Genomic DNA, 15149 nt, shown 5'->3' on the forward strand with positions numbered 1-15149 from the left:
CCGATGAGATAGACTGAGGCGAGGAGACTCCCAAAAGATACCGCGGCGTTATTGCGGCCCAGTCCGCCATCTAGGTCTAGGTATTCTTTCATTGAGATTCCGATGATCCAGATTTGATGTTCAGAGCTAGTTTAGCTCCCGCCGCTAAAACTGGCATCCAAGACAGGCTGGTCAATGAATCATCATTGCCCATGATGCAATTGAGCCAACCCTATGTTGACATCACTATCCCGGACCTGATATTATTGGCTTTCAGTGTGTATTGTATATAGCTAACAGCCCCGATCGTCAACGAGGTCGTTTGAATCAGTCAAATCTTCAGCTGGTGTTCAGCTTGCATTCTCATCACTGCCTACATTATCAGAAGCACTCTCGATAACAAACTTGACACACGCATCTCAACTATTTCGAACACGATGGCCCGTGGCTCGCAACCTGAGGTGGGAGACAAAGGTGAGTCCAGAAATCCCTAGACACCATGTACGCGCGTGGTGTAGTATATGATACTGTGTCGCCGCTTGGTATCTCAACACGGCGCTCGACTGCCACTTCTCCGTGGGGAACTCAATACAAAGCCACTTGCCTCATTCACTCCCCTGTTCAAGGCCGCAATACAAGCTAACACATCAAATCCAGTCTCGTGGAACTGGGGAGGCGGCACTCCCGGCGGCACCGTGGCCGAGACCAAGTCCGAGGGCGAAATCGCCATCAAGTCGAAGCGCGGCAACACCATCAAGAAGAAGGCCGACCCCGAGAACCCTGCGGTACATGTCGAGAGATCCGGTAATGACGTCGTAAAGCGCGCCTCGGAGTTAAACGTGGAGAAGAAGGGCAGTGGCGGCCAGAAGCGGAGGGAGAATGAAGTTACCGACGACCAGGATAGTGAGGGCGAGGGCGAGGAGGACGAGCCCCACACGAACAAATACGGAAAGGAAGTGAAGAAGGGTGGCAAAGGGGCCAACAAGAAACAGAAGAGGGAGCACGAGTCTAGCAGCGGCGATGGCGCTCAGGAGTCGAATGACGACAGTGACGAGAAGAAACAGGAGACAAAGAAGGGCTGTAACGGAGCCGAGAAGAACGACGAACATGAGTCCCGCGACAGGAATCATCAGGATAGTGAAGAGGAGGACGAAGAGGCAGACAGCCAGAGCGATGACGTTTCAGAGGCTAGTTATGCCGAGGGTAGCGACGAGGAACATGTTGAGAAGGACGTCTCTTCCAAAAAGGGAAAGTCTGCGAGTGGAAAAGCCACCAATGGGAAGTCATCTGGAACCCAAGGGAGAAACGAAAGCTTTTCCAAACAGTCGACTAAGAACGGTACCAAGGCAAACAGCAAGGCCAAACGAAGCGAATCCCCCCGAAAACAAGAGGATCTTGTAAGCACTCGGACCAGGAGTCATGATGAGGAGTAGGGCATACGTTGGCATCGTCCTTGATTGTATAAATATATCATTATTTAATTAGGGTAGATTGGTCACGTGTTGTGTTATTTTGTCCAACCGCACCAGTCGTGAAATTTGGATCCCACCTAGATAGGGGATAACTTCCAGAATACTACTGCTTTCGAGTAAGGGCACTTACCTTCCGGCAATGATGACTGGAATAGCATCGCGGTTTTACCAGTCACGAACCATGTTTAGGAACCCTTTAAAGAAATGCTCGTGATAGGGGACGGGCTACTCCGATGGGCCGCAGACTTGGGTATAACAACCTGGTTAACTATATGCCCTTTATTAAGAAGCCAGGCAGCGTGATGTGCATTGTGGCTGTGTGGGTGCTCGGGTGGACCATCAGTTTGCGTTTGTTGGTTTTGCGTGACATGTAAGGGGGTTTGGCGGCTAGAAATATCCAATGGCCACGCAGAACATGAGTGGTCGGATCTCCCATATACCCGCCCCTCCCGGCATGCCGGTTATGTGTCCACGCTTACCCCTTGCATTATGAAGGTTGTGCGTAGACAGACAACTCGCAAGGCAGCTACCTACATCTGATAATCAAGTTTTGCTCGACCTACTTTCATCTCCTCCCCTCATCTCAACCCTGAACCATTGTCTCCGACTTCATTCGCATACCACTCTTCATACTACTATCTAATCCAACCATAGGACTCTTTCAGCTTCGATCACCTATCAACCAGTATCCCTCGCCATTTCCAAGCCATTCTTCGTTCTTCATGGAGCCTGGCACACATCCAAGTGCTTCATACCTCTGATATCGGCTCTGCAAGATCCTGGATTTGACAACAGGGTCGTTTGCCCTGCTCTACCCTCATCAAATACGGCGCCACTTCCGACAGATTGGAACGCAGACGTTGAGACCATTCGGACCACCGTCTTCAAGCTCGTCGAGAAACATGACGTGGTGGTTGTCATGCACAGTTTCAGTGGTCTGACAGGGGGGACAAGTCTTGAGAGATTGGACAAGCAAGCATGTAAGGCCAAGGGACTCACAGGTGGTGCCATCCGGCTGGTTTACATTGCCGCTTTCCTAGTTCCGGAGGGGTTCCAACACTCGCCCGCTGGAACTCGTGGCAACATGGTCCCTCAGATGAAGACCGATATGGATGTATGTACGTGGGCGTCTCTTATTCTTCCATCCACGCTTATAATCAGCTACAGGCCGGCTCGATCACCATCCTCCCAGAGGACGCCAAGGATATGTTCTACCAGGACGTAGATGATGCGAGCGCGGCGGAGCTGGCAAAGGATCTCCAACCCCAGAGCCTCGGGGCGTATTGGTGCAAGACAACATTCGCAGCCTGGCGGTACATCCCGACTACTTACATCATCTGCAAGCGGGACGTGCCGACTACTGTGGCTGCAATTCATTGGCTGATTGGCACGGCGAAGGCAAGCGGTCCGCATCAAATTGACTCCGTCATCGAAGTCGACGCTGGGCATTCTCCGTTCGTCAGTAAGCCGTAGTGGCTAGCCCACACCCTCCTCGCCGAAGCCAACCGTGGACTCTATGAATACGAATTTGTTGTAAGGTATAATTGGTCTGGAGGCAGTATGGCTTATTCTATAGTAGGCATTGTTTGAGTTGGATAAGGGGGTGGTAGTGTCGATATGTGTTGGGTTTGCTCGGTTTTGAGTCACTTGCTTCTGCTGGTCTGCGCTGGTATGAGTCGAAAAGCAAAAGACCAAAAAAAGTCATTTTAAGTGGTCTCTTCTCTCCTAACTCAGAGAATCTTTTCTTTCCCCCTGCATCAACCCCCCCTCTCCCAACTACTTGACCTTCCTACCCCCACGATGGAGGGCCTGTCTGAAGAGGGCTGGAGCATACCATTCACAGCCCTAGCAAAGATGGGCATGGGCCAAAGTGAGGAGGACGAAGGCGCCAAGGAATTTCATGCATTCCCGAGACTCCCTGCCGAGATCCGATCCCAGATCGTAAGTTTTGTTTTCTTTCTATTTCTTTTTTTCTTTTATTCTCCATTGCTTAATTTTGTTCTTTTGTCGGCTGTCCTTTTTCCTTTTCAAAATGTCTTCGAACCTTGCCAGAACTAACGATTAACTCTTTCTCTCCAGTGGCACGATACGTGGACCCCTGCCCATGTCGACCTATGGCACTTGGGAAAGCAGAGATACAACGAGTGTATCAGTAGCGGTACGCGCCCCCAACCGGCCTCAGCCCACGTTAATCACGAGTCCCGTGGAGAGATGCTGCGGAAGTACTACAAGATTCCCGACACGCCTGTTTTGGAATTCAGAGCCTGCGTCAACTTCGACTTGGACACTCTCCGTGTGAACCGCTACACCGGACGCGCCACCGAATACCCAGAGAACATCTTCAGCAAGTTCAAGCGAATGGAAATCCAAATGTTCCTGATGTTCAGGTACCACGATTGGCACCATTCAACCCCGGCGACGATTCCCGAGCGCTGGATCAGAGATGAGGACATCTACGCTGACAGGCCGGACTACGAGACACTTGACAATTTTCTCCGCTACGTCTGGCGCCGATACTTCTCGAGCGTTGAGGAAATCAAGCTCGAACTGGAAGTCCCGTTTGTGCGGTTCCAGGTCTTCAGTCGCATCCACCCGGACATTGTGCAATCCCTCCGCCCCTTCTTCATCCGCACGCCGGACGGACGCGGCCTCGAGTTCCTGCCCGACCTCCATGGGAAACGCCAATGGAAGGCCATGACGATCCGCGTCGTAGGCGAGGACGACGTTTCCGGACGCGACGACGTAGAGCGCGCCCAGGATCACCAGAGGCTCATCAAGTACCTGACCCTATGCCTCTGGCACGTGTTCGCACCCAACGACTTCCTGAGGGGAGACCAGGAGATTGAGCAACTGGTCAACGAGGAGGCATCGCACTCCTAGTTCTACGCTGGTGGTTTCTCTACATTGTTAGGTGCCTTAGGTACCTAGTCGAATAAACCCCCACCCCCGCTGGTTTCGCAGCGTAGCCGTTTGATCCAACTTCCCACACAGTCTTCGCAACTGCCATACTGTGCTTCATCTGGAGTGCTACCAACAAAACAGGCACATACAAACTCGCAATGGAACTAGATCCCCTTGAAATCCCTTGGGATTTACCGAGTTTCCGCGGGTCATTCACTCAAGTCGACGAATTCACCCCATTTCCGAGACTGCCGGCTGAGATTAGATGCAAGATTGTAAGTTGCTCCTGCCTTCTCTTTTCTTTTCAGCATCTAACGTTTTGTGCATCAGTGGCAAGCTGCATGCACTCCTCGTCGCTTTCCATTGTTGCGAGGTGAGACGAGACGGAAGTGGACTCGCAAGGGCTACAGACACGTAGTTGCACCTCTTCCGGCCACAGCCCGCGTCAATCAAGAGGCTCGCGCAGAAACGCTTCGACTGTATTCCAAGCTCCCCAACCCCACGCCGTCATGGGAAATAAGTGGCTTCATCAACTACGAAGTAGACACCATGACCTTCAGTTGTTACGGCCCGTCTTACTGCGCTCGAGAGTTGCCCTGGGCGATTTTGCAGAACCTCCAACGAATCACCATCATTCCTAGATGCTGGGTTCTTGGCTGCCAACCTACGCGAACAGACTTCAAGGCATTCGACACGTTCCTATGCTACGTCGCGACAAGGTACTTTCCGAAATTGCGCGAGCTTGATATCGATCTTTCGCCACAACTTGAACGCGGAAGAAAGTCGTTCTTGTCAGCCCCTCGCCGCGCCGCACCGGGCATGAGCCGCTCCTTCCGCCCTCTTTTCTTTCGGACGGTAGATGGACATGGACTACAGTTCCTGCCGACTACCAACTACTGGGACGGGTGGGACTCGATCAAGATCCTGATTATGGAGACGCACGAGGCAGACAGATATGGCGACGGCGATGGCCCTTCAAAGCATAAGGTGTTCATAGACCATCTGGGATTATGTCTCTGGCACGTTTTTCAACCGACAGGCTTCTTGTTGGACGACCGAGAAGTCGACCAGCTGATCGGTGATCATCAGCACAGTATTTGCTCACGGTGTTGATTGGCAGCGTTCCAGCACAACATACTGTCTGTATGTTACAAACAATTTAGCCCGACATTGTGCAAATGGTATTTGGTATGCTACCTGTTAGCAACCTTGCACTGCTTCATAGTCAGACGTACTACAGCATACGAGAGTCATGTCTCTGGCCACGGAGGGAGCGACTCGGATTTCAGTCAGCACACATCATTAATCAATTAAATCTCCACACCCATTTGTTCCGCAGCGACGCCGAGTTAGATATCGTGATGGAACTTAAAACTGAACATACTGCTTGATATCCTTGGTTATGAAGAAACCTTGTGGCCAAATAACTTCCTGGTCTGTGATACCTGGCTAATTTTTTTTAACTGTCCCTGATCACTCGATTTCTTTCTTGTTTGTTTCGCCGAATCTCGCCCATCCAACTTGATGCCTCGTCGTGGGCGTTAACAATACACCATAACATACATTGACAATATCTCACCAGTCCCATCATGACCTCTCCGTCTGAGCTTCCGTGTAAAGAAACGGACCCCCCTCCGACACCGAAAGGAAATGCAATATTTCACCAGTTCGCGCGTCTTCCCCCTGAGATTCGATGCAAGATTGTGAGCCGCCTCTCTTCCATACCCTCTATTCTCTACCTAGTCATCAGCTAACCTTGAACTACGACAGTGGCGGGCCTCGTGGACTCCTCGCAACTTCTCGGCATTCCCCTGCGGGATCGGTCAAGTATCTTTCATTCGATCCACTCAATCTTACCGGCGTCTAAAGACGCCGCTTCCAGTCACAGCGGCCGTCAACCAAGAGTCCCGCGGCGAAACTCTTCGCAAGTACAGCAACACGCCGCCACCCCCTCGGTTTTGGCCTCACATGCAGTGGCCCTGCGATCCCAGAGACGTAGTCAATTACGAAATCGACACCGTATCTTTCAGCTGCTGCGGTTGGCGGAAGGTGCCCGTCGAATCATGCTCCCCCACCCGTACCCGGAATCTCGAAAGTATCCACGTCCAACTGCCCTGCCCGCTGGCACCCTACCCGGTGGATGGCGACGATCGCTACGTAATGAGCTCCACGCCCTTCGAAAACTTCCTCCGCTACGTGGTGGCGGCCTCCTTCCCTAGCTTGCGCGAGCTCACGGCCGACCTGGACGTTGGCTTGGACCTTCTCGAGCACACGTCTCGCCGGTACGGAAGAGGTCTTGGTGTAGCGCACGTCTTCCGCGATCGACAAATGACACCCATCTTCTTTCGAACGGAGGATGGGGATGGTGTGCACATCTCCCCGTCATCCTCCGTTGACGAAAGTTCTCTCTCATGCCGCGGCCCGGACAAGATCAGGATCCTGTTCATGAAGGAAAGGGAGGCCTCTCGGTTCGGCGGGGACGGCGTCGGTGTGGACCCATTGGAACACCGAGATGTCCTGGATCGCTTGGGCATCTATCTCTGCCACGTATTCTCCGTTGATGAGTTCGAAATGCAAACCCGAAACGGCATGAGATAATAATCTACCTGCGTCTTGTTTACGTGACGTGATCCCAGGTTGTCGGCGACTCACTGGCAGTGGGAAGGCCGATAAACGGGACATGGAATGGCTGCTTGAGATATGGAATAGCTGGCTAGGAAACCTTTATTTACATGAATACTTGGATAATCGTAGAAAGTGAGTCAGTTCATCAAAAGCTTGCTACTCGAGCGGCAGCTCCTCTTTCCACCTCAACACATTGTGCAAATGGAGTAATTGCAAATTTATTTCCATCTCCGCAACTTGAATAACCTCATCCGATTATCAGGTTGAACTGCTGCTTCCAGTCACTGTCCGTTGACTATCCCAGTGATCCTTCACTTTTGATTGTTTTCCTTGACAGACCATCATCGCCCTTGGCTCATTTATTCACATTGCCTCGCCAAAGAAATACGTCGATTACCTCGTTACACCATCAATACCCAACTTCAAGATGGATGTCTTCTCGGCGTTCAATCAATCTCTCTGGCTATTCGAGGAGGCTACGGTGCATGACTCCGATGACAATGATGGTGCCGAGTTCAAGCCATTCCCACGTCTCCCCGTCGAGCTTCGACTCAAGATTGTAAGTTGGTTATCCTGCTAGTGGTTATAGCGTTTTCTATTATTCCGTTTCTAATTAACACACGTTCTTTAGTGGCGCGCAACCTGGATACCCAAAGAGGTTTGGCCGAAGAAGTGTTTGTTCTTAGCGGAAACTGAGTACGGTCATATCTACAATCAGACACACGGCGACGTCTCCTCTCCACCAGATGGCAGCCTGCCAGTCATGGCTCGGGTCAATCAGGAATCACGGAATGCAACGCTGCGAATGTACCGCAAGATTCCCAGCACGGATTGCTGGGCCTTCGGTTCCTTTTTTAACCAGGAGATCGACTTCCTGCGGGTCTACTCTTGCGCGCGACGCATATGCAGTACCCTTAGTCCTACGCACCTTCTCGGTGTTCGAAGACTCATAATCGCTACCTGCTTCCACTTCAACTGGGGGGGCACCTTCGACGAGGGATGGGACAGCTTCTGGTTCCACGAGTCCTACTCTGCGCATAGTCGACCCCAGTACATGACCCTCGGAACCCTCTTGCATTATTTCAAGGCCCGATATTTGCCAGATCTTGACTACCTGAAGCTCGACCAGCACGACGGGCCCGGATTCGAGATGGGCCCATTTGGCAGAGTTCGGGAGGATATGCGCGACTCGATCCGCCCTCTTTTCTTCCGCTACAAGGAAGGCTCAGGAGGGGTAGAGATCATACCTTTGGTCAAGACAGTAAAGGTTTCTGAAGAATACTGGTCACGCCACGGACGCATCTGGAGCCAGTTGAAGGGCTTAGAGATCCACTTCCTGAGACCGAGCGAGACCTCTTGCCTCCTTAATGAGCCGGCCGCAAAACATCGTGTCTGGCTGGAGTTTGTGGGCATCACCCTCTGGTCTGTGTTCGCCCCTCATTACTTCATGGATAAGGACGGCATCAACGGTTACCTCACGGACCGACAGGATGACTACTTCCTATGAGGCTCGGCACGCGAGGTGCCCATTGGAGTCAACGGCTTCATCACTGGCATCAGCGGCATAACCGCTAACACCCAGCTTACTTACGTACTTTGAAGCATAAAACAGTAATAATACGAGGTGAATTGCAGGTGAAGTGCGAGTGGGGCAAACATTTTGTTTGAATCTCCTGGCAACTCGAAAATCTTGGTTCGATTAAGCCGCTCTTTTCAGGCACTTGTCTCGTAACTGCATGCTGTTTCCTTCCATCTGGTTTAAATTTCCTTGACAGACCCTCATCACTTTAATGCTGGCCCATCCGTTCTGCCCTTCCACAACGAGGTAGGCCACGTTACCTGTCACCACGCGGCGTTTATTTCTCGTACCAACACAGCGCAGACGCAACCGCAATAATCAACTACATGATGGATGACTTCTTAGGATTCAAGGACGCTTTGGGGCTACCCATTGAGCCTTTGATTCCCGATCATGATGCCGAATTCAAGCCATTCTCCCGTCTACCCGTTGAGCTTCGACTCAAGATTGTAAGTCGCCTGTCAACTGTCTCATATACAACCATCACATGGTTGTCTATCCTGCCTTAGCGCATTTTGGGTATTAAAATGGCCTATCTGGCTAACTTGCAATTATGTAGTGGCGTGCAACCTGGGCACCCAAGAATATTGGACCCGAGGAGAGAATCTACGCATGGGGTCCTCAAGAAGGCCAGTCGAAGCCATGGGCTCAACTGCCTGTTACTGCAAGAGTCAATAAGGAGTCTGGTGAAGAGACCCTGCGATTTTATCGCAAGATAGCTGGCTCATATCGCCACGTCATTGACTCCTACTTCAACCCCGATATCGACCGTCTGTGCTTTGACGTCTTTGAGTCAATCTGCTATGGCATGGATCCTGTGCACTTCCTCGCAGTCCAGCAACTGTCATTGAGCACGTATATTTACTATAGCGTCTGGGTTTCTCCTGGGTGTGGCCTGCATAGTAACTGGTTTTCGAAATTTTACTACAACAGAGGGCTGGGGTACAAGACCTTCGAGAATTTTCTTCGCCACGTCAAGAGAAGATATCTGCCAAGCCTTCGCGAAATCAAATTTGAGTTACACAGCAGATTCGGCGTTATTACATGGCCCCTACATATCGAACAAGCTCGCGAGGACATGCGTGACTCGATTCGCGCCACCCACTTCTTTGGCTACAGAGAAGAAGGAACAGGCGGGGTACAAATCATTCCAAGACACGAATCTGGTCAGCTGATGGGGTTCAAGATCCTTTTCCTAGGACCGTGTGAAGCTGCTTGTGCGTCTGGTGAAGCCGGACTGGCAGCAAAGCACCGGGCCTGGTTGGAGTTTGTAGGCATCACCCTCTGGAACGTGCTGGGGCCGGAAGCGTTCCTGAAAAAGGACCGTATCGACAGCTACCTTGAGGGCCAGCAAGATCCTTACCTGATCTAAAGGTCGATGAAGGATCGGTCGATAATCCGGTTGGTCTGTTCGTCCTGCTGATGCCATTGGCAGAGCTGCATCACCGCCAGAGCGGTATCTACGTTACATCGACGGCACACCAGCGTGGCAAAAGTGAACAAGATATGGTTACTTGGTTTGGCATCTACTTGCCTGTGCAGTGGATTTGACAGAGCTTGGAAGGCCTGACTGATGCAGTTGAATCAGCCACTCCGTAAAGCTGGGGCAGCTTACGAGCGAGTGACAATCAAGTGAGGTGTAGGTCAAGGGCACAGTGGTTTTGATAATCAGTAGATAGATTTAATCAGTACTGATTGTTCCTCACTTTTTGATTATTTTCTTCACCTCTGATAAGCGGGTCACTGATCCAAGTGAGCATTGTATTCAATCGCTCCTAATCACCCAGGTAGAGAGACCTATAAATAAATGACCTCCCTCCCTCCTCCCCTCCCATCATTTCTCTTCTCGTCATCTTTCTCCAGTTCAACATACCTTCTGATTAAAATCTCTCTTCGGCATCTTTCTTTCGATCGACTCTCCCAACATAAGCATTCTCTCAGCCAACATCCGTTAGGCCCGTTCTTGTAACATCATCCATTCTCATCACTTCCTGGCCAACTGCCACTGGATGAGTTCTCAGTAGCTCGACTTCCACCACACAAATTGCCCTCTTGTCGACCCTCCAAGTCAATTTTGTTTCCTGACAGGCACCCTCTGGTCAACTTCTCCAGAACAACACACCCCAGGACGGTTACCATCTTGCGACCAGATCCTATTCATCATCACCAAGTCTGCCTGAGTCGATCTCTTGTGCTCAAACATTCAGACCGACCACAATAAAAAACCCAACGCACACCGCGTCATCTTCTTGTCGCATCCATCACAACATATTGTGCCAGCAGTGACCGTACTAGCTGCTCAAGACTTCCTCATCACCAACGAGTCTGCACGAATTGAGCCCTTGGGTTCAGACATCCAGACCTACCACAAAAAAAGAAAACTACAAACAAACAACCCCCGCGTCATCTCCTTGTCGCGTACATCACAGCATCTTGTGCCAGTAGGGGCAGTACTACCTGCTCAAGACTTCCTGGAAACAATCAACAAACCCATCCAAGTCAACAGCAACCGCATCAAGATGCCGGCCATGAAGAATGCGAAGGGAAACGAGAAGAAGTCATCGAACTGCCTTCGTCTGCGCGACGCAGCAAAGGGAACCAATTTCATGCTGTTCCCTGAACTTCCGATTGAGCTACGTCGTCAAATCGTAAGTTTCTACTGAAATTACACAACTCTGCCGTCCTTCGTCGCGTTCGCGCGATTGACACTATTCTCCTTTTTTTTGTTATGTCGCCCTCGCCGTGGGGTCAATTGGAGACGCCTTATTCATATATATGACTAACGATGAATTTTCTAGTGGCGAGCGACCTGGGAACCTGATGTAATCGGGCCATACGACCTCGTTACCAGAGATCGTCGTAGCTACGAGCCGATGATTGGCCTCGACTACAAGCCGTCAATCACGTTGCAAGTGAACAAGGAGTCTCGCGAAGAGACGCTGAGAGTCTTCATCAAGGTCCCCGACTCCAAGGTCTACATCTTCCGTGCTTTCATGAACGTCAAGACCGACCACTTGGAGCTGGACTGCACATACAAACTGCTGTGCCCCAGTATGACCCGCGAGCACTTCCGGCGGCTCGAGCGGCTGATACTGAGAACGTCCGAGGTCGCAGACGACTTGTGGTATACTCCCGATGAGAGCGACGAGGTCTCCAAAGCAAGCGGATACAAGACCTTGGGAAACTTCTTCCATTATCCCAAGAAGATGTACTTCGATACTCTTCGAGAACTTTACATGAGCGTCCCATTCAATCTTCTCGATACCAGCGAGATGAGGGAGGAAATGCGGCAGTCGTACCGGCCCATACTATTCCGTTACAAGGGCAGTGGCGGAGTTCACATTGAGCCCGTTACCGTCAAGGGCTACTGTCACGGGTTCCGGATCCGGTTTCTGTGGCATAGCGAAGCTGCTCGGTATGGCGACGGAGAGCCAGCAGAGAAGCATCAAGCGTGGCTGGACTTTGTGGGAGAGAGTCTGTGGAACACATTCAAGCCAGAGGAATGGCTGGCAGAGGATCGGGCGGGTGGCTACCTCAAGCGGCGCCGAGACCACCAACTGGTGTAGGGATAGGGAGAAAACAGAGCTTGCTCTTGCCGACGGCGACACGACCAAGACGTCATTGACGCTGTATCTACGCAAGCCTACTCAGCGCCTCACAGGGTAATGAAGCATACGAATGAGACGATGCATATGAAGAATACGATGGAACGAAATATGGTAGCTCGGAAATGAGTACTGCAGCGCAGCAGCTGCTGTTGGATGGTCGGTTGGATTTGTTTGTTGGAATATGCCCAGGGAAAAGGGCAAGAAACTCAAGTAGTGTCCGATTGGACTTGCTATGAATAGCTTCATGGACATTTCATTCTAGTCCTTGAGATACTGAATCAATTTACTGAAATCCCTCACATTGTGCCCGTCTTCCGTTGTAGAGCATAAATCGTATTCATTTAACAGTGCTAAGTAACCTCGGCTCCGTTGCTCTGATCCTATTATCAACATATACTGCCGTACTGTTCCAAATCTAGTCGCGAGCCTCCGGTAACCCTTGATCAGGTCCAAGGTGAGGAATCCACGCCGCTCTTCACCGCCGATTCACTCGGGAGAATCCAAAATGTGCACATGGAAAGGCCAGTGCCTCTTTAATAACAGCGGAATGAGTAGAAGCAGCAGCAGCAGAAGCAGTAAAGCGACCCTCATAGCAGAATTCTGGTGCGCTCAAGGGCCGAAGCTACCTCGAGGCCATTCTCGAGTCATCCTTGTGTCTCAAGCTCGGCCGCTTCCTGCAGATCTGTATGTGACCCTGGTCCGGGCCGGTATGCGTGAAACGGCCTGGTTCGCGAGATAGGCGAGGGAATGGACCACATAGACCTGGCAGTCGTCGTGTTCGCTACGTTCATGTGGCCGTGATCGACGCAGCGCGCCACACAAGACCTATTTGCAGCAGTTCGCTGGAATCGCCCTCACGATCAACCTCCACAAGATGCATCCCCCAAAAGCATGCCCTGGATTACGAAATTTTTGCCCGAGGTCAGTACCCTCTTTGACTACATTCCGCCCAACGTGACGTGCGTCGGCTTCCTCATCTTATCATCCTCTCCCGCCCGTGTCTGCAGGTGCTCTGTAAGTTTCAAAAGTCAGGAGGCTACTCACAGGACGATGTGTCCCGAAAGATCGGGCAGCGGCATCTCGAGAGCGAACTGCTCCGTATTACTTGCTCGACGTTGACGCCATAGCCTTGCTGAAGACGTGCCGCGTCGCGGCATTCGTGCAGCAAGGCGGTGCAGGGTTGTGCCACGAGGGTGTTTGTTTAAGTCGTTTCTGTCGTCGTTGCCGCTGTCTGTCATGGCCCGCAGTTTAGGGGGTCCAGTGACGCAGCAACGCAGGTACAGTGCCTAATTCTAGCGCTAGCCCCCACAATACCAACGTCCCACATGCTGTTCTCCCCTGTGGGCGGGGCGTTACAACATCGCTACCCTGCTCGAGGATCTACGGGGTCGGTGCTGATGGGTGCAAAACGATCGGTCCTGGGTGAGATGCGGAGTGTCTCGCCGACGCCATATCAGCGGCGATTGATAAGAGTGATATGAGCAGATGTATGTATTTACTACTGTATGCAATCTTGCTGCTCAAAGAGCGTCGCAAGGTCCTTGGATCTGGACAACTAATCCGGCGTGAGGGGTTCAGCGACTGGCCCATTCCACCCACTCGCTGCCCCTCGTTTGCGTATCTGCTGCTGTAGAGCGCTGCAGATCAGTGGTTTGGAGCTTTCTTGTTGCTTCAGTCGCCTAACTGAATCTCTACTTCACTAGGTATGATACATTACCTGGGATATTTGACGACCGCCACAACTGATACTCGTCATTAGTCATGAGGGGGGGAATGGAACAGACGTCCTTCTTTAGCCTGCCCCGCGAAACCAGAGATCAGATATATCAGCAATGCCTTCTTCCCTTGGAAGCCCTCCAGCCTTTGTCTAAGCGGAGCTGGACGAATAGAGGCTTCGCCATTCCGCTTCTCCGCACGAACAAGACAGTCCATACTGAAGCCTGCCCCGTCTTCTACGGCCAGAATCGCTTCGCGTTTCCCTACATAACCCTCTCCGGAGACATCGACGCCTTCCTCCAGAGAATCGGCAGCCGCAACGCAGGATCTATCCGGCACGTCCGCATCCCGTTCCCGCTGCTCCAGCACATCAAGCTGGGGGGCAGGATGGCGCTTCGGCCGGACGACGTGGAGGTCCTGGCGAGCCTGCAGCGCGGCTGCCCCGAACTGCGGACCCTGTCGACGGACCGGCAGAGCACCCATGTCTGCATGAAAAAGAGGCTCCTTTGGCGGAAGCGGCCGGTCCGGCGCGAGGCGCTGGGCCTGGCTGATGCACACTTCCGGTCCATCCCGCCTTTGATGCACGTCATTGTGCAAGTGGACGAATTTTCCCTCTTTGATAAGAGGCTCGAGGATGTGATGAGGCGTATGGAATGGACGATCAGCGCAGAGGATTGTAGGCTGTGGAACGAGAGGATGGAGGATCCGGCTGAGTGGAAAGCCTTCTTGAAGGGTAGCGGAGAGGTCGGCCCCTACAGTTCTTCAATCGACAATGGCCGCACTGTCGACCCCCGTGCTGTCGACGATGATGGTAATGATGCTTGGACTGACACTGATTCTGACTCTGGTTCTGGGAGTGATGATAGTTCGGATTCTGACAATTGGGCAAGCAGTTTACTGGGTAGCGAGTACGAGGACGCTTATTAGTAAATATTAAGGGAGAGGCGGCTGGCATGAAGCCTTCTACAGTTACTTCTCTAAGCATTCACCGAGAGGGGGTGTTTTGGACTTATGATTTACCATGTAGTCAGATGGTCGAATGGTCTACATGAAGATTGTTCTTCAACATTGGTTTGCGACACTCCGTCGAGATTTCGCAGAAGCCAATCCACAAAAAGCAGCAAGTGCCTCTCCGCGGCGATTTCTAGCGTATCTTCTATTACTTCTTTTCTTTTGTTATTAGTTTCCAGTATTGGCCGGAGCTACTCGTTTTGCTAAGCACAGGCTGTTGTATCCCATTGTCTATCTATCCTCGGCCACTATGAATAT

General features: G+C 51.7%; 9 protein-coding genes across 9 annotated transcripts; all 9 read left to right on the forward strand.

Annotated features, from left to right (window-relative positions):
• Positions 1-416: 416 nt before the first annotated feature.
• PG986_004028 (uncharacterized protein) lies at positions 417-1412 on the forward strand (the record flags this gene model as incomplete). The annotated part of the gene is made up of 2 exons (XM_066840250.1): positions 417-453; positions 637-1412. The coding sequence occupies 2 exons, from the start codon at positions 417-419 to the stop codon at positions 1410-1412; spliced, it is 813 nt and encodes a 270-aa protein (XP_066702877.1).
• A 694-nt stretch (positions 1413-2106) lies between these two features.
• PG986_004029 (Alpha/beta hydrolase fold-1) lies at positions 2107-2924 on the forward strand (the record flags this gene model as incomplete). Its single annotated transcript, XM_066840251.1, has 2 exons — positions 2107-2565; positions 2619-2924. Coding segments are annotated over 2 exons (765 nt in total), but the record flags the coding sequence as incomplete, so codon positions are not given.
• A 327-nt stretch (positions 2925-3251) lies between these two features.
• Positions 3252-4331, forward strand: PG986_004030 (uncharacterized protein; the record flags this gene model as incomplete). Its single annotated transcript, XM_066840252.1, has 2 exons — positions 3252-3392; positions 3531-4331. 2 exons carry the CDS (start codon positions 3252-3254, stop codon positions 4329-4331), a joined length of 942 nt encoding a protein of 313 aa, XP_066702879.1.
• Positions 4332-4510: 179 nt separating this feature from the next.
• PG986_004031 (uncharacterized protein) lies at positions 4511-6950 on the forward strand (the record flags this gene model as incomplete). Its single annotated transcript, XM_066840253.1, has 3 exons — positions 4511-4627; positions 4683-5445; positions 6103-6950. The coding sequence occupies 3 exons, from the start codon at positions 4511-4513 to the stop codon at positions 6948-6950; spliced, it is 1728 nt and encodes a 575-aa protein (XP_066702880.1).
• Positions 6951-7404: 454 nt separating this feature from the next.
• Positions 7405-8484, forward strand: PG986_004032 (uncharacterized protein; the record flags this gene model as incomplete). The annotated part of the gene is made up of 2 exons (XM_066840254.1): positions 7405-7536; positions 7609-8484. 2 exons carry the CDS (start codon positions 7405-7407, stop codon positions 8482-8484), a joined length of 1008 nt encoding a protein of 335 aa, XP_066702881.1.
• Positions 8485-8885: 401 nt separating this feature from the next.
• PG986_004033 (uncharacterized protein) lies at positions 8886-9928 on the forward strand (the record flags this gene model as incomplete). The annotated part of the gene is made up of 2 exons (XM_066840255.1): positions 8886-9005; positions 9116-9928. The coding sequence occupies 2 exons, from the start codon at positions 8886-8888 to the stop codon at positions 9926-9928; spliced, it is 933 nt and encodes a 310-aa protein (XP_066702882.1).
• Positions 9929-11075: 1147 nt separating this feature from the next.
• Positions 11076-12122, forward strand: PG986_004034 (uncharacterized protein; the record flags this gene model as incomplete). The annotated part of the gene is made up of 2 exons (XM_066840256.1): positions 11076-11204; positions 11355-12122. 2 exons carry the CDS (start codon positions 11076-11078, stop codon positions 12120-12122), a joined length of 897 nt encoding a protein of 298 aa, XP_066702883.1.
• A 933-nt stretch (positions 12123-13055) lies between these two features.
• PG986_004035 (glycosyltransferase family 1 protein) lies at positions 13056-13291 on the forward strand (the record flags this gene model as incomplete). The annotated part of the gene is made up of 2 exons (XM_066840257.1): positions 13056-13178; positions 13211-13291. 2 exons carry the CDS (start codon positions 13056-13058, stop codon positions 13289-13291), a joined length of 204 nt encoding a protein of 67 aa, XP_066702884.1.
• Positions 13292-13925: 634 nt separating this feature from the next.
• PG986_004036 (uncharacterized protein) lies at positions 13926-14807 on the forward strand (the record flags this gene model as incomplete). Its single annotated transcript, XM_066840258.1, has 1 exon — positions 13926-14807. One exon carries the CDS (start codon positions 13926-13928, stop codon positions 14805-14807), a length of 882 nt encoding a protein of 293 aa, XP_066702885.1.
• Positions 14808-15149: the final 342 nt, after the last annotated feature.

This window comes from Apiospora aurea (genome assembly GCF_038362705.1).
Source record: "Apiospora aurea strain CBS 24483 chromosome Unknown utg000003l_segment0_segment0, whole genome shotgun sequence".
Lineage (NCBI taxonomy): Eukaryota > Fungi > Ascomycota > Sordariomycetes > Amphisphaeriales > Apiosporaceae > Apiospora > Apiospora aurea.